At 41.8% G+C, this 27,088-nt stretch overlaps 1 protein-coding gene across 1 annotated transcript; it reads right to left on the reverse strand.

The window, feature by feature from the left end:
• Positions 1-27,088, reverse strand: LOC140155702 (apoptosis inhibitor 5-like). The gene is made up of 12 exons (XM_072178634.1): positions 26,901-27,088; positions 17,930-18,091; positions 16,857-17,022; positions 8,386-8,537; positions 7,420-7,560; positions 6,664-6,729; positions 5,984-6,223; positions 5,276-5,460; positions 4,607-4,757; positions 3,776-3,876; positions 2,602-2,798; positions 1-2,377 (listed from the first exon to the last, which is right to left on the reverse strand). Exons 1-12 carry the CDS (start codon positions 26,967-26,969, stop codon positions 2,310-2,312), a joined length of 1,698 nt encoding a protein of 565 aa, XP_072034735.1. The 5' UTR covers positions 26,970-27,088; the 3' UTR covers positions 1-2,309.

Consider the following 27,088-nt stretch of genomic DNA (forward strand, 5'->3'; position numbering starts at 1 on the left):
AAAATTTATAATATTTCAGTCTTTTGATAGTCTCTTGTGTAAGCAAATATACTTCCTGCAAACAGCGCAAAGGTAAATATTGACCTGTCATTTCCTTGCCGTATGTTTTGTTGGTTACTATTAAAAACCCAGATAATTGTGTTAATAATTAATGTTTAGCCATAATGTATAATTGCAGTAACATTTCAATTTTGTTATTCTTTACCCAAAATATTGAAACAATATTAGTAATAACTGCCACAAAGGGTTTCTGTCCATTTTAAGCCGAAATAACAAGGTAAAATGAAAGAAATCCCACTTGGCCATTTTTCTGTTTAACATGAGTTCCCTGGGGGAATTATGTCAAACACAATCAATTTGGTGGATTCCATTTCGGTGCAAGTAGGAACATGCATAAACATTACAAAATTGCCACAAAAACAGGTTTGAAAAGAATTAACCACTTTCATATATTATAAGATTGTACATTATGGCTTTAACAAAAATGATGAATAATGAAAGAGTTGCCTCATCACTTGCCAAAAAATATATATGACCAGAAACTTACAATCAACTTTCATAGACCTTGGAGGCATAACAAATGTCATGTCACTTACATACAGTGATTTACAATAAGTTTCAAATTGTGAATACAGTGGTCTGTCTCAGACAAGTAGTAAATAGTTACAAACCAATTTCTGTTTGCTAAGGTGTTACTTTCTATTATGTACATAATTCTCCCGCTTAAAATATTCTACTAGCACAATGCTACTTTGAATTTGACACAAGATTTAGTCAACTCTAAAAACATGATAACACTTGGGAGTTTATGCAACAGGGACTGCCGTTTGAGAGGAGCTAGAGCAATCACTCCTCTACAGCTCTTCTTAAGTTGCATTTGCAAGAGCGATTTATAGCTCCTCTAGATGACTCGTTAAATTCTTTATGCTTTAATGGCCACAGGTGCAAACAGCTCTTCTAAAGCTCTTCTTGAAAAGACCAGAAGAACATTCTACAGCTCTTTTCTCATTTTCAAATGGCAGTCCCTGGTGCAATTGCAGAAAGTCCCTGTTCACCCCATGGGAAATTGTCCATTACATTCAGAGATGCAGAGATAAAAGTTAAATTTCACTATTTGGCCACATGTATCAATGAAGGGCCAAAACCATGCATTTTTAGGGCGTTTTTCACATGCTGTGACAATCAAGCCTAAAGACTTGTACGAAGTTTAATTTCAATTTATGCATTCTAATTTTTGGAAAACACATATTTCATTCTTATAAGCAATCATTAAATTACAGTAATACAAAAATAGTGAAAATTAGAGTAAAATTTCGGCACATACTCAAGATTTTAAATGCTTAGATTTCATCCAAGTCTGATTTTTATGACTCCATTGTCAGAAAACATGCTGAAAATGCATTTTTTTGGCTTTTTTTCCCCTTCAAATTAGTAAAATAGTGAACTTTTTCTTTTATCTCTAGTTAGTTCTAAAGTTATGAAGTTTTGTGATGTCTATTTTCAATATGTATTGTATTGGTTTTTATTATATATTTTTGCTTTTATCTCAATTTCAAATTTGCCGCCTTTGGCCTCCATGGATCAGATCGTGTCACATACAACTTGCCCGAGTCGACCCTAATTTGATATACAAAAGTCAATATTTCAAAGACAAATTCTTTTATTTTCTAATGTTTTCTGGCATATTCAATAAGTCAAACCTCATTTTCTACCCTGGTGACTTTCCACTCATTTGTTAGAACATGTCTCTAATAGGCTCAAAAACCCAAGTTAAGTTGAGATATTGGGTACATTGAATTTCTCAACAATAAAAAAACCGAAATGGACAATTCTAAAACAAAGACTTTTCTATGCATCTTATGATAATTTACTACCGTTCTACCTACCAACACAGGCATGCTTTATGTCAAACCACCATTATCGCAAACTGCAATTGCCATTTTTCAAAATGCACCGCCCACAAGCATCTACTGAAAAATAGTGTATCATGTTGCTTAAAGACACATAGTCTATGTAACTTACCCAGGAAGATAGTTTATGTAACTTAACCAGGAACATAGTCTATGTAACTTACCCAGGAACATAGTCTATGTAACTTACCCAGGAACATAGTCTATGTAACTTACCCAGGAACATAGTCTATGTAACTTACCCAGGAACATAGTCTATGTAACTTACCCAGGAACATAGTCTATGTAACTTACCCGAGTGCAAAGTTAAACCAGTAACTTTGTGTGTGATTACGACTGATAACGATTAAGTATAAAACCAAATATGTACAACTAAACAGACATAAAAAAGAAAGCAGCTTAATAACGCCATCCACCTCTACCCCTGCCTCTACCGCGTCTTCTGTATTGGTTTTGTCCTCCACGACCTGTTGAGCAACAAATCAAAAACGTGAGTAAATTCTATAAATTTTTAATGCCCTTCATCTTGATGACAGAATAATCAATTTAAAACAAAACTTTCCAAGTAACTCTGCTATTTAGTTGGGTTCAAAACAGATGTTCATAACAGAGAGAGGAAGAAAGAGGGGAGGGAGTGAGGGAGAGAGAAAGAGGAATAGAGAAAGAGAGAGAGGTTATGAGGTTATCTTACCTCCAAACCCTGAACCGTAGTCAGCATCACCAAATGTGGGGGCAGCGCCTGCTTTATTACTATATTTTCCACCGGGTGGTGTGTACATGGTTCTTTGTCCCCTGTTTTTGTTGCCACCTTTGTTCCCTTGCTGTGGTTTCTTACTAGGAGGCGAGCCATCAGAGAATGTAATTGGTGTTATGTTGCTACGTTTCTGCCTGAAAACAAAAAGCAAAAATAATTCAATTTGCATAAGTTCTTGTAAACAAATCCAAAGCTGGAAATATTGAGTACCGTATTCATTCCAATAAGCGCCCAGGGCACTTAACAAAGTCATTTTGCGTGGGCGCTTATTTTTTACCTGGTTTACCTAATTTTTTCATAAGAGGTGTTTATTAGAGACAAATTGACGTAGGTTATAAAAGGGTCCTGAGACGTTCTAGTAGCTTTTCTGATGCAGAAAATGTATTGCAAGTTTACACAGGATTTGTAGTCCTCCAGCTATTTCACTGTATCGACGTCTATCTGTCACTTCAACATTCATGGTACCCTTTAGCAAATTGAAAATACCCTGGGTGGGCACTTATTGGGGCATGGGCGCTTATTGGAATGAATACGGTAGTTTAGTGTTTAGTTTAGTGTGTGTGGTCAGTCCAATTTGAGAAAGTGCTAGGATGTCAAATTTACCACTATTTTAAGTTCAAGTATTTCAACTTGCAAAATTTTCCTCAAAATGCTTAAATTTCCCTGCAAGGAGCTTCACGATTACATAACTTACCTGAGGCATGGATATGAGAGCCAAAAAATATGCATTTGTAGGCCCATCTACATGTATAATACTGTGTGAATAATACTGTGTGCCATAACTCACTTTATAACACATTTTGGCCTGCAAAACCCAAACAAACATCTTTCAGCCCTAACATTTTTGCACAGGGTCAATAAGAAAAATATGGGTTGATACATTGTACCAAAACCTCCACTTAGATGGAGAAATCTCTACTTTGATGATATAGGATAAGTTTGTTGATTGGGCTATCCTCCTTCAAATGAACAAGGATGCATAATCCCTCTTAACAGACTACCTGATTGGTTTCCTGAAATAATCCAAAGCTATTAAGTGAGTCACCCCATGTTTCAATATTTCTAAGACACATTCTACAAATGAGTGCATTTACATCTGCACATGACTTACGTTTGTTGCGGTTGTGTGCCTGACTCTGAGCTTGATCTTTGTGCAGGTTTCCATGATAACATAACAGTACTTTTATATGAAGGTGGATTGTGAAACAAATCCTGGAAGGAAAACAGTCAAAACATTCAATTTGGTTATGATGCCTTACAATGCAATGAATTCTATACACAAATAATGAATGCAAGGATTTAGGTCCAAAAGAGTGGCAGTCTGCAAATGCTGCTGATTCACCAGTAGTTAGATGAGTTCTAGACTAGGAATCTCCAGTGCACTGGTTTGATCCCCACAGGTTCTCAATTTATAATATAATTTAACCTGCTCCTATGAAATGAGCGTAAAGTCGCAAGTTGGGAGTTTCGAGATGTTCCCATTGTTGAGTTACTATTCTTTAAGTTGAAGACACCTGTAGTGGTATCTTCTTTGTGAATGGAAACATAATATGACATATACTCAATTCTGTCCCCAATCACAAAGGACATAACACTGCCAATAAAAACAAAGAGCATCAACTCAACAGTTGGAGCGACTCAAAACTCCAATTTGCTACTTTACGCTTGTTTAGTGGGAGCAGGTCATATGTCAGTCGAGTTGGTCCGAGTTTCTCTTGCACATATAAACACTTTCTATGTCAAGTTCATGCATAGTTCAGGGATGCATGTAGGCCTGTAGAAAAAAAACCTGAAAATCTGGAAAAAGTGTGTGAATTTGGCTAAAAAGCCTCAAAACTGACTGAAAATAAATTAAAAGTGCAGAAATTTGGACCAAAAAATGTCTGGAATTCCAGATGTATGATTAAAACTTACATGCCTGATTTATTTTTAATTTGCCTACCTTAATAAGCACATTAATATTGGTAGTTACTCTGAGAGCCACTAATTTCAGTTTGTTTTCATCACTCTTTAAATCTGCACCACTCTTTCCTTGTAGAGCTAGTCGTAATTGCTTCATATAAAGTTGTGTTCCTCTGGCAAAGTACTGCAATCTGCAATAAATATTTTCAAGTAGCTTGATTTGGGGAAATGGATGAATATGCAACTCTCAATGACAGGAGCTATTTTCCAATTTTGGATGTGATATGTATGTTGGGCTGTTAAGGGCTCCCTTTCAACATTGCTGTCATCCAAAGGCCCAATATTTTTTAAATTTTGATAAACACATGCACCATCACAAAAGGCCATTTATTTCTCCCAAGGATCTGTCACCCTAAGGTCATTTGTTTTTCAACTTGATGAATTTCCATTATTATTATTTCCATTACTGCTATTATTACTTTCTTTTTTTTCCAAAATCAAAACCATTTTAACTTAAGTAGGAATTTAGTAGTCAAACAATACTTTTAGGCTTGAAGGCTTCTGTGGAAGCCCATATTTTTTACATTATCCTCTCACCGATAGCTCCTTACTTAGGAAGTTTCAAGTCTTACAAATGCTATCAATTTCATATCAAAGTGCCCCCTCCCCCACCACCGAGTTACTACACAATATGAGCAATTTAACCTACCTTAATCTGAAGTCTTTCAATTTCTCTGCATTCTCCTCATCTGTTAAAAACCCTGGTTTCCTCTTGGCAACTTGATGGAATGCAAACATAAGACATTCTACATGGGAGAACTGCAACTTGGGAGAACCATTAGACTTCTCCTCATCTGCGTTTTCACTCTCCGCTGGTGGTAACGGCATGTACGCCTGAAATGTACAAGAAGCAGATGGGGTTGGCAATGGGCTATTATAGTTGAAATCCATACACCCCCTATGGAAGACATCTCCTACACAGGGGGTGTAGGTTGCAAATAAAGTCAATTTTAAAAAGCAATTTTAGATGAATTTATTCAATTTCAAAATTTTATGAACATAGCTGTAGTATCCAACAAATTTGGCATGTCTGGTTAAACAAACTACATTAGCACTTACCTAACTGCAAGTTCTAAATAATTGCTGAAGAATTCAACTATTCTTTGATGTGTCTATTTTGTCAGTAATATTTAAAATACATTGTATAGAAATGTACACTTTTTATAAGTTTATAATACAAGACTTAAACAGGGATGCCAAATCCAAAATCACTATTAGTTTGATCAAAAATCTGTATTAGTGAACAAATATCAATGTAAAGTCCTAAAAATTGCAACTTATGAAAACAATTCCTCACCAATCGGGCACCATAAGGCATTAGCAGGGACTGCCAACAAAGATTTACCAATAAACTTACCAATAATGTTGTGTATAAGTTTGATAACGCCGTCTCATTATCTGCGGTAAAATCGCCTGTAAATTGTGACATTTCTGCTAATAACTTGACAATGTCTAACTTGATATCAACCTTAGCAGGTGCCTTCCCATCACCTGCTGACGAAGCCTCTGTCTCCTCTCCAGGGGATACCACCTTATCTAAAACTGGTAACACATGGTCGCATATGTACAGGACAAATTTGGTTGAAGGAACATTGCGCTGAAATAAGACCATAAACATATACATCAAAAGGATGATATTTAAAGAATTTGATCATAACTTCTAGCCAGCCTTTTTCTTCTTGATTGGTATTCTTTGTTCAACTCAAGTTCAGTAGTGATTTCAATGTTTTTCACGTCTGTGCTGCAAGCGTGCTGACAAACAGCTCTTGTACGCCTTTTTCTTCTTGATTGGTATTCTTTGTTCAACTCAAGTTCAGTAGTGATTTCAATGTTTTTCACGTCTGTGCTGCAAGCGTGCTGACAAACAGCTGTTGTACGCATGCTTGTACAGCCTGCGCAATTAACTTTGTGTGCGCAATTAGATACTCTGACCTACGAAATACGCACCTATGCCATTACCAAACTTGAGGTGAACCAATATAACAGTAAATAAATCTGGTGTTACTGCTGACAAATTGGTAAATATTATCAACTTACAGAGAAAAATGGTAATGCCTGTTGTACACACTGAAGAAGTCTGTCCACACAGTCACCATCAGAATGCTAGAAACAAAGCAAACAAGAAAATACGGTAATTTGAACATATTGTAAACATCTTTCTAAAAAAAATGTAGTAAAAAATGTAGTAAAATGTAAAGATATACTGAATATCGATATCAAAATTATTATTCATTATTATTATTATTAAAGTAATATGAAATGCCTATGCATACTTTATCTCCTCTCCTGATAGCCACTTTCCATACAGACCCAATCAGTCTGTTCTATCGCTTGTTCTTCCATTCTCCTATCTAATCATAACCCTGACATAAAATAATATTTGATAATGATACAACTACTTGGGGTATTGGTAAGGGATGGTACGGAGGGCACGGTGGCTCAGTGGTTACGGCCTTGGACTCATAATCTGAGAGCTTGCTCGACGTGCGTGGGTTCGATTCCCTGTCCCACCTCCGTGTTGCGCCCCTTGGGCAAGGCGCTTTGCCTCACTTGCCTCACCCCACCCAGGTGCAATGGGAAGCTGTTAGGGGTAGTCACAGTCGTTGTACTAATGGATCCTGCGCCACTTGTAGGCTGCAAACGTGGTCCCAACATATTCTAATGACGGCGGAATAAATGTAAAGCGCTTTGAGGCTGTTTACGGCATAAAGCGCTATATAAATATCTACATTTTTTTTTTATGGTTCATGGAATTACAGAGCTTTAAACAAAGGTTAGGCAGAATAGGGTTACCTCAAAATCAGCCTTGAAATCGGCTTGTTCAGCAACTAGTTCTACCATTTGTTGTCTGCCCGTCAGGGTCTGCATACTTTCCAGCTTGGATAAGATTGTCATGAATGTAATAAACTCCTCACCATTTACATCCTGAAGCACCTGTACAGCAGACAGATCAAGAACAAGGTTAAAGGTCAGTAACTATAACAGGCTTTTATGTCCAGTTTTTTCCTAGTTGCAAATATTCAGCATTTTAGTGACCATTCATTTAAGAATTGCTTTACAGATTCAAACACTGTAGTATTAGCTTATATAATTGTATACAAATATTTTTGCAATTTTGGGCCAAAGGAATATTTAGCAATTTGCTCTGTGCTCAACACTGCCCCTTATACGTACAATGCATTACGAAATTTATGAAAATAACCACTTATATAACTGACAAGTTGCAAACCTTTAACATAATTTGAGACCACATTCTTGAACAGTTATCTTTTTCTGTTATTTCATTAGTTCTTGCCCATGTTATGAGATAATACAGTACAGCTAGGTGCGTAATGTTTGCATTGTTAGTAATGCACATAACATGGTACCGGTATGGGCATAGTGCATTCGTGTGTGCATGTGAGAGTGACCGTTTGAAATTTAAAAATTGCCATAAAGAGTAGATGTAAATTACATGCAAACATGATTTTTTGGGAGATCTGTTTAAGAATGAGAATAGTACTGTTTTGAGACCCAGCCATGTCTCTATTACCTGATATAACACGGGAGATAGCATTATTTTAATGGAACAACTCGGCATGCCACTTTGTTGCTCCACTTACGCTATCTCCTGTATTATATCAGGCGATAGAGACACAGATGGGTCAATCACAAAATCTCAATATTTCAATATTTTTTGTAAAACTGAAAACCATCCACAAGTCCTGTCCAGTTATGTGCTCTCAAAATTTCCTACCAAATTATTACTCTAAACCCTACCTCCTTTGACTTATCAATCATTAATTCCTCCACATCTTTTGTTATCAATTCTGCAGACAAGTTTTTCAATTTGGTACTCAGAAACTTGATGGCTCTTTCCCTCACTGTGTCTTCTCCTTTCAGAATTTGCTCAAACAATCCACCCAGGGTACCTACAAAATAATAGAATATTTTATCTTAGTACACATGACATCTTTCTATGTGAAGCAAATTTTTCTAACAGCTAATCCATTGAAAACTAGAATTATACGGTTCATGATGAAGGTTATCCCACAACAAAGGTTTGTAAATAATTAAGGTTTGTAAATAAAAAGTATATGCAAATAAGGTCATTAATATTCATCAATGTGCAAATAACATGACACATAAAGAAGTTTAGTCCCAAACAGAAATGTTTGGTAGACTCATAACCGGTGCGATCTTACCTTTCCGATGTTGATTAAGATACTTCTTGCAGCGATCCCGAGAAAAGGAAAAAACCAAAAGTCATTGTGTCCCACATAAAGGAATAAATAACAAAAACCCCGATCCCCGGTGGACTCACCCAAAAGGTGACGTCACACCATATGATAAATCCCTTATCCGACTTGGGATCCCCTACTCGGACCAAACTTGTAGGGGGTGGCGGGGTCGGGATAATCAACATCGGAAAGGTAAGATCGCACGGTTATGAGTCTACCAAACATTTCTGTTTGGGACTAGACTCAGTACACCGGTCGATCTTACCGCTTCCGATGTTGATTAAGATACTTCTTGCATCAACATCTGAAAGATCGATCTAGCAAGTAACCGACGGATGGAGGTACAAGATTGGTCAGCATCTGATCAGGGATCGGGAGCGGGTAACGATGGTTTTCGCGAGGTCAGAAAATATTTTCCCCAACGGACGGGAACAAAAAAGACCACGCGATCACAGACATAAACCTCCTTACTTAATAAGTTTGGTGGTTAAGAATAGCGACACTGGTTCTTACCATGCTGAGTATTCTGTATAGTCTGAAAACCTGGTACCCGTACACCACCGTATTATGATCGCCGAACAATGTCCCGGTAAACCTCCCGCCCGTCTCTGATTACTAACGTAAGCGGAAGTATCGTAGAGAAGGGCGAAGGTGGCTTCGGGACACCGCCTGCTAGATCTCCTCAAGGGACAACCGAACGGTATACCCAAGATGATGAGATAGCTCAGTGTCGAGTGGGTCGTGGGACGCGAAACCTTCGCGCTCCCCCGCCCCCCCCCACCGCCTGGACCAGCCATTGCGACAGCGGCTGCACCGAAAGGCTCTGTAAGGGTGATGAATGCGGTCGTGAGTCCCTCGCAAGGCTTGTGTTCGGAAGAAATAGTGCTGCAGCGCCTTATCAGACACCCCAGCCTATCTTTGGCTTCAGCCGAACCTTGCCCAACCCTGGGGATTGGAGAGGGACGAATGTCGGTATGCACCGCGCCCGTTCGTAGTCACGAGAACAGAGCGCCGAAACAGTGTCGCTCCAGTGTTTGTGAACACGGAAGCTAACCTCGAGACCGTGTGCAACTCAGCACCGCCGTCCGAAGCCAACGCCAAACCGGAAAGCCATCTTGAGAGTTACGTATTTAAGCGCCGCTTTTGACGGAAGGTCAAAAGGGTGACCCTTAAAGTAATCTAAGACTGTGTTGGGATCCCTTAGGAGGATCACTTTCCTTTTTGGTAGACACTCGTTGAACATACCGTCGAGGCGTAGACTAAGAGGGTAACCATCGGCTATGATAGTCGACCCGTCTCGAAACCTCGGTGAATGGAGAGGACAGCTGACTTATAGCTGGCCCCAGTGGCCCGCTGAAGTCTTGCTTGGAACTTTTCTGTCAGAAACTCCGGAACTAGCAGCACAGAGGCTCTAGCGGGAGAGCTATTTGTCTCATTGCACCAAGCGTAGTATGGAGCCAGACTCTGGCTATACGCACGGAGGGTAGACTTCCGTCTAGCCCGGCGATGAGAAAAACAGCTTCTGATGAAAAGTATCCCTCCGCTGCGTGTTCCCTGGTAAGGGCCATGCAGCTAACTGCAGGTGCTCTAGTGATAGACTGGGTACCTCCGCTCCGGGCATCCGGAGTAGATCTGGTACCTCGGGAGTGCCAGCGGCCTTGCCGCTAGCAGAATGACAATGCAGTCTTCCCACCCGATCTTGGCCACCACCCTCATGAGTAGTGAGATCGGAGGACTGCATAAGCTGTCATCCTCCCCAGTCTATGGACAGAGCGCCCACGGTGAATGCTTGGGGTCCGCGACCCTTGAGCAGTACACCGGCAGTGGATGATTGCGATGAGATGCGAACAGATCTTTCGAGGGTGGTACATCCCCTTGAAGATCGTCTGAGCGACCTGCGGAGCAAGGGACCATTCTGCTGGTCCCGACACCCTTCCTCGTGACAGATTGTGCGCGAGGATGCTGGTGACGCCCGCGATGTGTATCGCTCTCATCGTAATCTGCCTGAACTTGCACCGCCCTATCAGGTGTCGTGCATGCAGGCTCAATCGTGGTGGCCCGGAGTCCCCTTGTCTGTTGGGGTAGGCTACCACGGTTGTGTTATCCGTCAGGACAACGGTATGTGATTCCACGATCACCTCCTCGTAAGCGAGGGAGGTTGATGTGAAACTCTGTCTCTATGGCCCCCATAGGCCCGAGACGGAGTCTCCGTGGATGTGGACCCCCAGCCCCGTTTTGGCGCTATGGTCGTCACCACGTGACATACCGGGGTGCAGGAAACCTGACACCCTGGGTCAAATTGGGCTGATGGGTCCACCACCAGAGTTCCTCTCGCGCGATCTCCGACAACGGAACCGCGAGGGATATTGGGTGACGACTGGGCCTGCAAGCAGGCTAGAAGGTGTAGTTGGGTAAGCCTAACGTAGAAACGGCAGTACAGTACGAGGTCTACCATACTGGCCATTAGGCCTACCACCTTCATCCATGCCACAGCGGGTTTTGCCCGAGACTCGCCAAGAGTCAGGCACACCGCACCATGTTAAATCACCCGCTCGGGTGAGAGCACCGCGAACCCTCCGTGAGGGTGATCTGGGCCCCTACAAATAGTGGTGGTCGCCGGGACCACGCTGGACTTTTTGAGCTGATCAAAAATCCAGGGTCCCGCACCCTCACGGACTATCAACCCCATGAGACCCGTAGTCTTCAGTGGAGTGCGTCCAGATATGAGCCAAACGTCCAGGTAGCAACTGATGTTGACACCCCTGTGCTTCAGGCACGCGCTGCCACCGCTCTGACCAAGAGTGTTAAACACCCTGGGAGAGATGGACAGGCGGATGGCGGTATCAAAACTGGTAATTTTGATCCTGTACCTAGAAGCGCAGATGCCTCCGATCTTGAGAGGCGATTGGCATATGCAGATAGGCGTCCGAGAGATCTAGCGATGCTGTTCCCATGCCCCTGATGGGGCAGGCTAGCACCGAGGCGAGAGTCCCCATTCTGAACCTCTTGGGCCTGAAGAACGTGTTCAACAGCCTGCGGTTCCGGATGGGGCTCCCGTCTTGTCTTCCTTGGAGCCAATGGCTCCAAGATCACCCGTAGAACGGGGGTAGACCGGGACAATCGCCCGCTTCGTGAGAAGCTGTGTGATCCCTGTCAGTAGTGCCCGACGCTGGGGGCCGTCTGGACGGCACTACTGTGGACCTCTGAAATGTGCAGACGAATGTGGGAGACTGGGTTGCCAGTCTGTAACCCCCACTCACCACTGACCATACCCAGGCGCTCAAAGAGATGGTTTCCCACCTCTGGGTGAAAGCCATAAGCGGTCGAATCCACTGGGAGATCCCCTGTGGAAAAACCGCTGAGCCCCCAGGAATGCTCTGCCTAGCTTCCCTTGGAAGAGCGCTTGCTCTTCTTCGGGCTTGCCAGCTGTTCCTGTGCTACCCTTGCGCCTCCCAGAAATGGGTGCTGCAGAGGTAGTGGGCTCGGGTACTGTTGGTGGTGCACGGCCTGCTGAAGTCGGAGCTCCTACCCATGGTAAGGGCAGTTTCCGACCTCTTCAGAGTGCTCCCGTTGGTAGCTTCTTTGCACGGTCCTCCACCGTAGCGCAGAAGCATCCAAAGAGAAAAAGGCCCCTGCCTTTCCATCGCGTTGAGCGATTGGAGTGGCAGGCCCCTCCCCCCCGGCGCTGAGTGGACACCCTATGGGCTAGGCCCATGGAGCTCTCGTTGAGGCTAGCTGTTAGCACCGCTAATAGGCTCACCTCGCGGAAGAGCTGAGATGTTGTCTGAGCGTGATACGCTTGACGACATCTGGGTCCCTCTCGGATCCCCTCAGGTAGGTCCCGTGGTCCTCCCGTTACACGCAGAGGAAGCGTGCAAGCACGCAAGGCGCCATAGCTCTACTGAGCTCGACAGCCCCACGATATCTACCCGTGAGGTTTGCCGGGAATGAGAGTGCAGGCGTCCCCTGTGAGGAAGCAGCAGCTGAGCATCCTACTGAAAGGATCCCTGGTCCTCCTCCATGGACTCCCCCTTAGGGGGTGTCCGGAGGAAGATCAGTGCTGTTGCTCCCCTCGCGGGGCAGCGGGGGGAAGGAGATTGTAGTGATGTCACTACCGGACTCAGCTTCCGACTCCTTTCCCTCGCCACAGTATCCGTGATCATGCTCCGATGATGACGGTAACTGAGGACGGGCATCTGAAAGCGGGTAAGAAGGCATAACCACTGTGTGGCTCGCCGACTACCTGCCAGCAGAAGAGGGAGTACTCCGCAAGACCCTGAGGTATCCGCCATGGCACCACTGGGTCCGCGATGCTCTCGCAGCCGTCGTCCTAGCGCTTAGCAGCACGGGCCTACCCTGATCAAGATCTGGGTTAGCCCCATGCCGGCTGGCCTGGTCAACAGCTGATGTTGGTACTGCGTGGCCATCGCTAGGCGACACTTGCCACGGTGCTAGGCCGTGGAAGAAACACCCTGCGGCGGGTACCACGGGCATACCCAGCCGGCAGCTGACCCTGAAAGGATCCGCCACCAGGGTAACCCCATGGTACTGCAGTACCAGCACCGCCCCCCTTGTTGCCACAGAGACTGTGGCGACTAAATGGTGCTGCGGTACCGGTGCGGTATCAGCGTGGGTACCCGTGAGGGTTCCCAACTGTGGACCGCTGTACCCTCGCCACACCTGCGTTCCCTGTTTGGGGATCAAGCTGTGTGCTGGCGTGGTACCGGGCGCGGTACTAGCATGGGTACCCGTGAGGGTTCCCGGTTGTGTACCGCTGTATGCGTGGTTCCAGCGTAGGTGCCCGTGAGGGCTCCCGGCTGTGTACCACTGTACCCATGCCTCACTGCGTTCCCCGCAAGGGGATCAAGCCGTGTGTATGGGTACCCCGCTATACCGGCTGTCCCTTGGCTAGAGGGAGCTTGCCTAGTACCACGGGTAGCTGAGCGTGCATACCCCGATCAATCACCTCGCCACCTGAATAGGCAGCGCCAATCAATGGAGCTATGCCCTGTTGATTTGACAGTGATCGATCAAGAGAGGGTAATTGACCCATTGACGGTAATGGATCACCCACGCTCCGCTGGCTCTCGAGGACATAAGTGGGTTGTTGATCAGCTAGGCTGTTCAAGCTACTTACTGTACCTCTAGAGCTTCGCCTAAGGTCGCTGTGTGTGGCGGACCACTCACGGCAGCTATGGGCGGGTGCATAGCGGCTACCACTGAAGTCAAGCCGTAGCTCGTCTTTGTAGTTGCCACCGAATGCACCTGGGTCGCTGTCCCGTGAGAGACTGCGAGCCCAACCCCTGAATAATCGCCAGCCAGTCCCTGTGGACAGCCAGCAGCTATTCTAGGGCCCAGGGTATCACTCGGCGGTCCCGCCATGGAACGCTGCCGTGTGACAACCCCAGTTGGTTCTGCTAAGACTACACCCACAGCGTTAGCCGCGTTATCGTCTCTGCTGAACCCATGCTTGCTAGGGTTCAACCCAGGCAAGCCCGGGTACCCTTGCATGCTGCCCGTCGCTGGCTACTACTGTGGCTGTTTGAGCCCGTAGATATGCCTGCAACAGACGGGTGTCCTCCTGCTAAAAACCCGTGAGGATTTTCGCTAGAGGACTGGTATCCTCCTGCTACAAAACCCGCTAGGGTTTTCGCTGGTGGTTACCGCTCTGCTGCCTGCTACTTTGCTCCGACGTATAGTCAGTGCTTTCGCTGGCTGCTGAGCCTTTGGACGCGCTGGCAGTCCCCGAAGGAACCGGCTGCTTGTCCGGGGACCGGAGCCCCTTAAGCAGACCTGCCATGACCCATAGGGGCTGTCACAGCAGAATCTACCGTGATCGACTGGTATCCTCCTGCTGCAAAACCCGCTAGGGTTTTCGCTGGTGGTTACCGCTCTGCTGCCTGCTACTTTGCTCCGACGTATAGTCAGTGCTTTCGCTGGCTGCTGAGCCTTTGGACGCGCTTAGCAGTCCTCGAAGGAACCGCTTGCTTGTCCGGGACCGGAGCCCCTTAAGCAGACCTGCCATGACCCATAGGGGCTGTCACAGCAGAATCCACCGATCGACCTTACCAGTGCCCTTGGTAGATTTCTTCTTCGTCTTATGGCGATGACGGAGCCTATCCCAATCGTCAAGCTGGAACTCGGAGAGTCCTAAGCAAAAGAAAGACATCTAGAAGATCGTGAGCACTCCCTGTGGGTGAAACAGAGCGGTGTGGGTCCCGCCCGTCACCAGGGAAGGGCAAGCCCGACAGGGCCGAGGCGAAGCGAGGAGAAAAGGGAGGGGGCACTACCCCCCAACACGCGACTCAAGCCCAGTAAGCAAACCTGAGCACGGAGGCTGGTCGCTAACGTTAGTGGTAAAGTAAGGACTGGCTAACTTTATTACTAAAATGTCAGACGGGTCCCTACCAATCCCCACCGTATGAATATCTGATTAACTCGTCTTTATTGGACGGTAATGAAGACATAACGATAGAGTAATCACCCTAACATAGCAACAATAACCTACCGTACATGAAATACAATGTGTATGTACAAACATCTATTGTAACTTACAGGCTGCAATGGTTGTTTTACGTGGGAAACAAAATGAATGGCGCCAACGAAAGCGCCATTTTGAATTGCTCGTGTGTCCCGTGATACAAACGGAGGCACGATATGTAGCTAAGTTTTGGATCGCTTTTTTGTCACTTTTTCGCCAGAAAATGCCGTCAAAACTATCCTCAGCCGAACAATACCGGTTTGGTTTTACCTAAGGTGTGAAACTACAACCGATATCTCGCCTTTGGTCGAGAAATTGATACACAGTGCTATGAACAATCGATAGGCACGTCTGTGTCAGTCGGAGACCAAGGAGGATAAGGGCGATCATATGGTGTGCGTCACCTTTTGGGTGAGTCCACCGGGGATCGGGGTTTTGTTATTTATTCATTTATGTGGGACAAAATGACTATTGGTTTTCCGCATCTCGGGATCGATGCAAGAAGTATCTTAATCAACATCGGAAACGGTAAGATCGACCGGTGTACTGAGTCTTAACTTTTAGAAAAACCTTTTCTGTCTACTAAAGGGAACAAAATAACAACCAAATATTTTGCGCTGTAAGCCATTCTCAATTAAATTGGAGCGATCACCACACACAGTACTATGACAGGAGCGCCAAAGTTGGTTGGGGTTTCCCCAGGTCCGGACCCAAGGTCACGTCAGCAAAACAGCGACCGAAACAGCAACAAACCAACACAAGCATGAGAACTGGCTTGCGCATTGTGATGTGCATTGTGATGTGCATGTAATTCACCCCGGAATTCACCTTTGTTTTTGTTAAATAATTTTGTGGACCAGAAGTAAGGAATTATATCCATCTGTACAACGTAAGTTGATTTGTGAGCTTGAAAGCGTAAAAAGCAGGCTGGTGCAGCTGCTGGTGTGATCGGTAGCAATAATCGGTAATGTTTACTTTTTTTACTGGTCCCGATTCAGAACCAGTTAGGCAAATATCGGCCCCGATTCAGAACTGCCGATCATGATCGGTGCGTCTCTAGAAATAACAGTATTATGTCATGCTAAAAGTGAATGGTACATAATTGGTATGATTTTAAATATTTCAAATTTTTACATTATATCTAAAACTCATTTTGTTACATATATCACATATTCAAATCACATATTCAATGCACATGTAGTTGATGATTTTAATATTTACATTTCAATATCAATGGTCAATTACTTTTTAAACATAGCAATAACTTAATTTGATCCACTTTTTGAGATACAAGGTAATCTATAATAGATAACCAACCTATAAACATTCCAAGCAGACCTGAAACTGACCATTTGTGAAAAAAGAGGAAAATGCTTTAAAAACGAGGAAAGCACAAAATCAAGCTAAAAAAAGCTCAAATTGGGCTGAAAATAACAAATAATGCATAAATTTCAGGATTAAAAAAGAGGAAATCAGCTAAAGAGAGTAGATTCAGGTCTGTACAAGGGTAGTAAAAGACAAAGCTTTACCTTTAGCATCAATTTTTAAGAGCGCGATGAGGGCGCCATTAACAGTGGACAAATCTTGGGCATCTTCACTCTGTAACAGCTGAGTCAGAACATCGGCAATGCGAACAAGATGATCTTTGTTTTCTTTACAAAGATTGGGTAGTTCTTTGATTGCCTGTCTCCGTATCTGTAAACAAGAAAAAATATGCTTCCCAAATAAGAATACAGTATGTGTGTTCTCAAACTTCTCTCACAAAACCAGAATTAAATATAATACTACTGCAGCAGCAAATATCAAATAAAATCTCCAATTTGATTTGATACAAAATTCAAATTGCTTTTTTAATACATGATCCTGAGTTTCTCTATTCATAGTCAATTTATACTGAAATTCCTCACCACAAGGTAATATTGATGAATTAACCGCCGATCTGTGCCTGTAAGTGTTATAATGTAATTTAGTTAAAACCAAACTGTTGTAAACTGCTCATCCACAAAAATAGCATGTTTAGCAAAATTGCAAAGTTTTTAGGGGCCATAGCTGAGAAACATCCCAGCATCACATTCTTCATCATATAGGTGTCCATAGTGCTACAGCGGGAACATAATGTGTACATTTCACAATTAGCCAGTGTCGGCCACACAATTCAATGGGACCCCGAACAAAATATGCAGGTTCGCCGTGTCAAGTTGGCTCCTAGCATGCTGTGAGTATATACTTACCACCAAGATCTGCCGCTACGTGTTTCAGGACTACTTATTGTCCAACTTAGTGAAGAGTAGTATTCCATTAAAACAATATGCCTCGCGGTGGAGGCATAAAAATGTCAGTATGATAGCAGTCAATGTCTGTGCTGACATAGCAATCCACATGAGCTTGTAACAACCCAGTACTCGCAACAAAATAGTCCAACTTCAAAGCCTTTCACAGACTAAGTTAGTTTTGAATGGTTTTGAATGGTGTTTTGAACTATGATTGTACGGTACCATGTTCATCATGAAATCAAAAAATTTTAATGTTCAAAAACATTTCAGTTGACAATCCCCACAAAATCTGAGACTGTACACTTATGATATGAAGACTTGTAACTTACCGAACTATCATCATCTTCACATAAATCTAGCTGTGCATTGATGGCTTGCTCTGCCAATGTGGGGAAATACTTGAAGAAACGAGGAATGAACTGAGCTGCAAGTCTCTTTTCACCTCCGCTGGCCTCTACTGCACTCAAGATGGACTTGTAGGTTTCCACATGCTAAAAGTAAAAGGTGAAAAGTTTGATAACAACATCACCGATATCAATCAAAAAACACTGCAAGTTTATCGACTATAGCCCCCCCGCCATCGTCAAAAGCCAAAGTAAAAAGAAATTCATTGACAATATATCGAATATGCTTCACTTTTTTTAATCAACTCGGAAATATTAATCTCGAGTCTTCTAGATATGTGGAATCACTGTATACCAAAAACAGGTGGTAAATGTTGTAGTTTATAACTCTGTTACCCAACAGCTTTTCCGATCTGGAGACCCCAAATTTGTCAATGCATCACTGCTGCAGCCTTCGTACGGAGTTGAGAAGGCTACAAAAGGCAGGGTAAGAAATTCGGCGAGAATCCAAGAATCCATTCTCGCAAAGATTCTCGTCAACAAAATTGCAACAATCTAAATGGATTCTCGTAAATATTTCAATTTATCATACAAAGTTATGGCAAGAATCCATGGATTCTTGCAAAAGACCACCGTACTGGGAGAATCCAAAAGGATTCTCGCATTTGGTTGCGAATTTCTGACCCTGAAAGGCATTGCCTGACCTAGTTCTTTTTACACAATAATTAAGAGCCGACTTAATTAAGAAATGGGGTGTTTGCAGGGGTGTCTATTCTTCCAGAAAATCCAAATTATTCCGTCACCCTACCGCGGTGTGTCATGATCCATCTCCAGATTCTTCCCCAACTGGAATCCCACAAAAATGGACAAAGGGAAAAAAGGGAAAATTTTATGCTAGTTGCTATCTACAATGTACTTTTCCTTATTTTTCATATTACCTCCCATCCCTGATTGAATATAGATGAGTATGTCACTAAGTCCAAGAAACTTTTTCTACAACTGATAGGCTAATGATTGTTCTATTCTGTCTCCCCAACAAACATCAAATCCTTTCCTACATGGTACAGTCTGGTTTTAGATTTGTCAAAAGGTAGGGCTCAATAGAATTAAGCTTATAATGACACACTTATGAAAGTATGTTTGTGAATCATGAAGCATTTTATCAGTGTTTATATGCCGGTGCATCTTTATGTACCAGAGCCGCACAAAACCTTATCATTCAGTAGACATGAACAACGACATTTCATTGGTTAATAGCCAAATGATATAATTTTGTATTGTTCAGCGTTCATAAATTACCGTACAATATATAGCTGTATTATTCAGCAGTTAGCGGGCCTGCATACCCGTGTTGTATTGTAAACTGTGTTGATCGCGTATGCGGTGGAGACGGTGATTACACGCTACCTCGCGTCACGCGCTAAGTGTACGTCTCGCGTTGGCAATGGCGCGCTGTATTATATGGTCTGGCGGTAGTTGCATGAAGGAAAACTGTAAAGCATGCATGGAGGAGTTTGGAGTAGGCCTATAACTTGATCATATTAGGATTGTGGTGTTATTTATTTATTTATTTACTACATCCCTGGTCAATTTTGAACCTATTTTTGCATTTTTCTCAAAAATTATAGTGCATTGGTGACAAGTAAGATATGTACCGTATATTATAGAGGCAAGGACTACAACTACTGCACTGAAAATTCAGCAACTCAAGGCAAGTAGTTATTGATTTATTGATTAAATATTGGTTTTCCCTCATTTTTGACTGTAACTCCACAACTGTTGTCTGTGCTGAAATAAAATCATCAACTTATTGATTTTGACAACACAAAATAATATTGAAAATATTGATGAAAATGTGCTCCAAACATGTGGAAAGTACCGGTACGCAATTGAATTCCCATTCAAACGCGTGCATGCGTGGGAAAGTCCGAGTGCCTAGAAAGTCTGAGTGCCTTGACTTTCACCTTTCGTATTTTTGATAAAATTAACGTTGTGAAGATAGGACATCCGGGCCCTACTCTGCCATGTTTGGCTGAGTAATGGTACATGAATATGGCATAGATGTAAATTAGTCATTGTGTAGGGGTGTAATGTACAAAAAAATGATACTTAACTGCAGTTACTGCACAAGTTATGTGTGTAATTTTAGTGAACGTTGACCGACAGAGGGTGTCAAATATAGGCCTACGTTTCGCTTTTGAAAAACAGCCAATCATGCACGCGTGCATGCTCAGCATGCAGATATGACGGCGATTTAGTAGTACACTGATCCCCACTGATCATACGATGTGCGATTCAGTTTTCTGCAAAAGCGATTGAGTTTAAATGCATCTTAATGACTGGCGATTGTGTTCTCAAGTGGGCTTTATCATGTTTATTAGCGACCTGACACACATTTGTACTATTGGTTCGATCAAGCATTGACATGGAAATGCTTTCAACTTTTGTACTGGATCGTTCAAGCATGCTCAACAATTTTTTCAATGCAAGTGCCTCTGACCTACCCTGAGTAAAGATAAACACTTGTGCTGAGCATCAAATTGGTCACTTATCGCTCACTGTTCAAAATGTGACATCTACACCAGTCTATACTTCACTTTACCCAAATATATATGATTTTTTTGGGTGATGAGACAATCGCACATGGAATTTTTGAGGGATTTTGATAGCAGTTCCACACAAGCTGCTATCATCATATAGGTATGCCAGGTGAATTTAAATTTGCCATCAAACTGCATCATTTTATATATCAAATTAAAGCCCTTGATTAAAGAAAGCCAAAACTGAAAACCTTTTTGTCATAGCACTTTCCGTGGCAAAGTTACATCTTTTCAAAGATCGACCTTCATCAAAAAGATTCTGCTAGCAAAATTTCCCAAAACAGCATTACGGGGGTGTTTCAAGATCTTAGTCTCATGATGATAGCACTAGCAGCTTTTTTAATGGAACTGCTATCAAAATCCTTCTAAAATTCCATGTGTGAGTGTCTCATCACCATAAAAAAATCATATATTTGGGTCAAGGGAAGAATAGAAAACATATTTAATGTAGGTTTCCTTGACCGACCTGTTCTTGAAAAAAATTGACATTTCCTATGTAAATATCATAATAGTAGGGATAACCATCAAAATTTCATGTTGACCCTATTGCTACAAAAGATTGTTTTCTGAGGAGAACTAATCAACAGAAGTATTTTGTTGGTTAACTGGTCAAAATCGGTCAAAAACTTTTCGAATTATGAATTATCAAAGTTTCCCATTCTGACCGGTCATTGGAACGAAATAAAATGACAAGGTCCAAAAATAGCAGTTGGGAGCAAAATTGGCATAAGCATATATTTACCTTTATATATTTCTTTATTTTAACATATTTGCAAACATGAAACAAGCATATTGTGAAAGTATCAAAGGGGTTTCTTATGAAATGGCACTTAACTAGTCACTGGCATAACTTATTTTTTCAAACCAAGGCATTGAAATCATGCATTTAGAGGACATTTGCCAAAAATCATCCAAGATAGCCGATATGGCACAAAATCAAAATTGCACTAAGTAGGTGAACTTTTTTTTCACAACCAAGAATTTCAATGTTATTGGGTTTAATATGACCAATTAGTAGGTGTATGTAAACAAAATCTTAAGTTTTGAAGGTCATTGACTCATTCACAACAATAGAGATTATCCTCATCATGCTCATGTGTATTCCTGTAGTATTCCTCATTCAAACCAAAGTAGCACTCAATACATTATGAGTATCTTTGTTCAAACCAATTCAATGCTTGACCTCGGAGTTACCTGCATGACTATCGCGGGCTATTTTGAAACAGTTATGGTTGCACATTCAGGTACTTCTTTTGAAAGTCCTAAACAAGGTATAGCCAGCAGCAAGTTGTAGATGTTATAGGCCTAAATATAAGAAAACGTTTAGGGTTAAGGGGGTACCACACCCCCTGGCCAATTTTGTGCCTATTTTTGCATTTTTCTCAAAAATTATAGCGCATTGGTGACAATTAAGATATGTATATTATAGGGGCAAGGACTACAACTACTGGACTGAAAATTCAGCAACGCACAGCAAGGAGTTATTGATTTATTGATCAAATACTGGTTTTCCTCATTTTTGACTGTAACTCCACAACTGTTGTCTGTGCTGAAATAAAATTTCCAGTGCAGTAGTTGTAGTCCTTGCCCCTATAATATAAATATCTTACTTGTCACCAATGCTTTATAATTTTTGAGAAAATGCAAAAATAGGCACAAAATTGGGCAGGGGTGTAGTACCCCCTTAAGATCAGGTGAACAATACATCGAATGAGCACGAAACTTCACATTTATGTTCAGAAAGGTGTCTTCTTAACATGATTTGAAAGGAATATAAAAATTCCAAAGGGAAGCTGGTGATTTAATTTGTAACTCGAGATCTACTTGTTCAATTTTTTAACCTTTTTACAGAGGGTATGATAGAGGTATTACTGGCAACTCTGCCAAATTACAGCTCAGTAGGCCACGTTTTTCACCTGATCTTACTGATTTGAATATTTTGTGCCATTCTTGAGCAGTGCTAAACTCAGCCACTGGCAATTAAGCGCACTGTGGCGATGGACCAATTTTGACTCGCACTTACAGAAAAACAAAATAAGTTATGTTGCTGTAATTTGCAAGATAGTTATAAAATATAATTGGCAGTAACTTCCCCAAATTTTACAGAAAAATATTGAAAAATAAAAGAATGAGATCAATTTAGAAATGTATGTGCAAGCAGTGCACAGTTGAGCCCCCTGCATGTCTATGGGAGTGTTCTAATCAAGTTGATGGTTCATTGGTCATCCCTAATAATAGGTATTGTGTTTGGTCCCCGGTCTAGGCGAATTTCACTGACTAGCAAATGTGTTAACCAAGGTTTGCCTGGCATACCTACATCATGGGTACAAATTGCAAGTTTATCATATTAAACTTTCGCAACAAGGTTAAACATGTTTTCAACTGTACAAACATACCTTTTATTCCATCGAACAAGCTTTATTTTGTTCCAAAATTCACGATTTTATAGCTATTTTTGACGTAAAAGAGCTGGTAACAAAACCGGTGATGCCAGCTCCGAAGTTTTCGCGTAGCACAAGCGCTTGATGTACGCTCGTTTTGACGGTAGTTTACGCTAGCGAGCCTAGCGTATCATGCATTTTCAAGTGCGTTTGCATGTTTGACATCGTTTTTACTGCGTCACGCAATTCTGCATTTATTCAAGATGGCGGAATTTCTCGAAAAATGTGATGTATTTTACCCCATAATTTCCCACATTACTCAAAGCCCTGCCCTCTTTCACAATATTTTAGCTTCTTGGATATCATCGGAAACATAGATTAGTAATATTAGGTAGGTCACTCTATTTTTAAAGATTTTTTAGATGATTTTTACGATGAAAAAATTGATGTTTTAAGCTTCTTTTCAAAAATTGGTTTTAGCTTGTTAAAAAATGGGTAAAAAATCGTTTTTAGCTTGTTGGATATTTTTGCTTAATAGTTTAAAGCTTGACTCCTTAAAGATGAAACTTTTAGTTTAAGCTTGTTAGAATTTTAAACCTTGATGAAATAGTAATATTTCAGCCCTATATAGCGCGGGTGGTCTAAAAGTCAGGATCGCCACTGAAATGTTGCTCGAGAAACACTAGCCACGAATTTGCTCACGGATGCCCTCGCATTCGTGGCTAGTGTCCTTTCAGTATCTAATTTCGGGGTAAACATATTACGTAAGACCACATAAATTATAATGACAATACAACATGATAAACATACCCTGAAATAACCCCCTTTTATCTAACTTCACTTACCATTCTGTTACTATACGTGTTGGTGGCATAATTCCCAGATAGTATGTACCATTTTAAGTGTACTCACATGAATATTTCGGCACAATTTGTGATAAAAATCGCTCCCTTCTTTTCTGGTGATCGCATATTCAATGGTACAACACGTGAATAGTAGGACTCGTCAGCTCTGGCCCATGCCAACTCGACCACAAACTAATTCGGCCCCTGTATAAACCCACTTAGGTTTTATGTGTAGATGCCATGTTAATTAGAAGACGCATGATAATGCTGCTGTGGCTGTGCAATGATTATGAGCCCCCCCTCCCGGGAACGACCCGCCAAAATTCGCTTGCCCCCCCCCCCCCTCGGCCTGAAAAGTCACTTGTCCCCACTCGGCCCACCAAAAAAATCGCTTGCCCCTCCCCTCCGTCGCCAAAAAATTCCCTCTACTTTGTACTCTTTTAAAACAGATCAATCAAAATTCTTTTTTGTTAAATTGTCAATTTATGATGTTACTAGAGTGCGGTCTAAAGTCACCACAGAATTAGTTCTGTGAAAGTCACTCACATAGGGCGTGGTGTACAGTCACTTACGGAGCACAGCCAATTACATTGTTTGTATTTATTGCTATGTACCGTCAATTAACTTGTTTGTCTTTACTGCTATGATACACCGTCTTAAGTCACCTACATCACCCTGAATAGGGCGTGGTGTAAAGTCACTTACGGGACACAGCCAAATTTGACGGGAGATGGAGAGAGAGGAGAGCCAGACATGATGGAGGCTTCAGAAAATAGGGACGATACTGACCGTGCCCCCCCTCAGTATGCTGGCTGCGCCTGGGTACCGTGACAGGTCCAGAGCCAGCCATCGGCACGGGTGTATACGATGGCGGAAATTGGGACTCGAGTTCGGGTTCGAAAAAAGTCTGAGAACTGGATCGAGGGAGGGATTTTGAAGGTCGGGTTTGAAAGAGAGAGAGAGAGAGAGACAGAAATAGAGTGAGAGAGGGATGGAGAAAGAACTGAGAGAGGCGCAGTCGTCAAAGTCACCCAGATTTTAAAGTTAAATTTTATTTAAACCTCATGCATTTAAAAAAATGTATGTGTGTTGACCACTTTTCTTCAGATCTTCAATCATTCAAGTACATGATCTGATCGTTATAATGGCTTTATAAATGTCACTTTTTATAACAAAAAAACTTTTAATCAGTGGGTCACTGTTGTGGGCGGGGCTAAAAGTAATAGCCAGCCAATTACCTTTTCCCATTTGCTTTAGAAAATGTTTGGTAAGTGATCAAAATCAATTCCCAGTTTCCCACGCTATTGAGAATGTGGCTAGACATCTCGGCACCTTGCCATGGTATATTTCCTGGGAAAGTCCGCTTATTTACAATATTTGCGGTGAGCTTTTGCGAGTTGAGCGGTTAACATAAAGCGATGGTTTGGTACTACAGTCATGGTACAATTTACATCATGATCATGTTGACGCATTGTTTTGTCTACGGTGACGAAAGGGACGCACCATTTGATTCTCGGGGGTAGGAAGTTGGGATCGGGAAGTTTTTTTTTTTATTTCATGCATTTATACACAGAATGTGGGGAAGTTTTGGGTTTTTTCAGTGTTGGTGGGGAATTTTTTTTTTTTGCTTTTTTTTATTTCATGCATTTATACACAGTTAGTTAGTTGGGGGAAGTTTTGGGTTTTTTTAGTGTTGGTGGGTTGTTGTTTTTCTTGCTCGCTTTTTTTTTTTGCTTAAAACTTACTACCCCCGTGAATTCTAATGGTGCGTCCATATTTTTGCCAATAATGTAGTTTCTGGTGAGGAGCATTGTAGACACCCGGTCAGTCGTGAGCAATTATTTTTTATTTTGAACATAATTGGATAAAATTACTTGAGTCGCAAGGGTTTTACACGGTCGGTCAGGTTACCAGAAATTTTTATTTAGCCTTATATAATGATGAAAAATGAGCAAATTGGCGAAAAAAATTGCTACTTGAAAGCTATATGACTATGAGGTTAATTTTTCTGCACTAACTGTAACATTTTCACCCTTGACATCAACATTTTTTTTTTGCCAGTGGATTTTTTTTTTTTCAACAATCTACCAAGCCTCCCCCCTTGATATCTAATGGTGCGCCCCTTACACATAAAAACGTGGTTTTATACAGGGACCGAATTTGCATGTGGTCGAGTTTGCCTTGGACCGTGTCCTTGATCGAAATGCCCTGGACTGGTTATCGATCGACAAAAATAACAGGTGTTATCTGAATGAGGTAATCTCGTACCTACTAAGTGACTGTCATAAATCACCAGAATTTACATGTGTACAATTATCTCATAGGTTGAGATTATTTTCCACGATGTGACAGCTACGATAAGCAGCACTGTAAGCAGCGCTGAATTAGGCTTCATATATCATCTTATTTTTTAGGATCGTATGTATCAAAGATGTCAAAAGGTAGGGTTGAACTTAATTAAGCTTATATGACACGCTAATGAAAGTGTGTTTGTGAAAAATGAAGCATTTTATCAATGTTTATATGTCGGCGCATCTTTGTGCACCGGTCCGCATAATAACCTCTATGCTCGGGCCTCTAACGCAAATCAAAGATTTGCGATAGAGACTATGCTCGAACAACTGAAATGCTGTTTTGTCTGAATCTTTTTGATGAAGTCAATCTTTGACAAGATGCAACTTTGCTACGGAAAGTTCTATGACAAAACGGTTTTCAGTGTTGACTTTCTTTATTCAAGGGCTTTAATTTGATATAAAATATGATGCAGTTTGATGGCAAATTTGAATTCACCTTTCATACCTACATCATGTATAAAATGTCTGCATAATCCACGGGCATAATCCATTCCAAAAAAATGCATGGACATGGTTTCTAGCCTCGTCGAACAACACATGAACAATGTCGAATGCGATTGGTGAGCAAATTCGTGGCTAGACTATCTTGAGCAACATATAGTACAGTAGTGGTATTGTATGCTTATGTGTTTAATTTCATGATTTCACGATTTAGAAAAGCTTCTTAAGTTCTTACTGAAAATAAATAATTATAAAAAGCTTACATTTTTACAAAAAATCACAAATGACAAATCAAATGCATGAATGATAAGTTACATTTTCCCAGCTTTACAAACCTCTCCTGCTTTATCCTTTGCATCTGCAAGGACTCCGTAGTCTTTATAAAGCTGTTCAATAGTCACCATCGCAAAGATGAAATTACTTGCTGGTTTGGGATAGTGAACAAATGTATAATTCGTGAGTACAACGTGTACACCCAATAAAAATCTACCGAATTCTGCAGCTGTGTCCAGGTGGACAATCT

Source organism: Amphiura filiformis, chromosome 6, assembly GCF_039555335.1.
Source record: "Amphiura filiformis chromosome 6, Afil_fr2py, whole genome shotgun sequence".
Lineage (NCBI taxonomy): Eukaryota > Metazoa > Echinodermata > Ophiuroidea > Amphilepidida > Amphiuridae > Amphiura > Amphiura filiformis.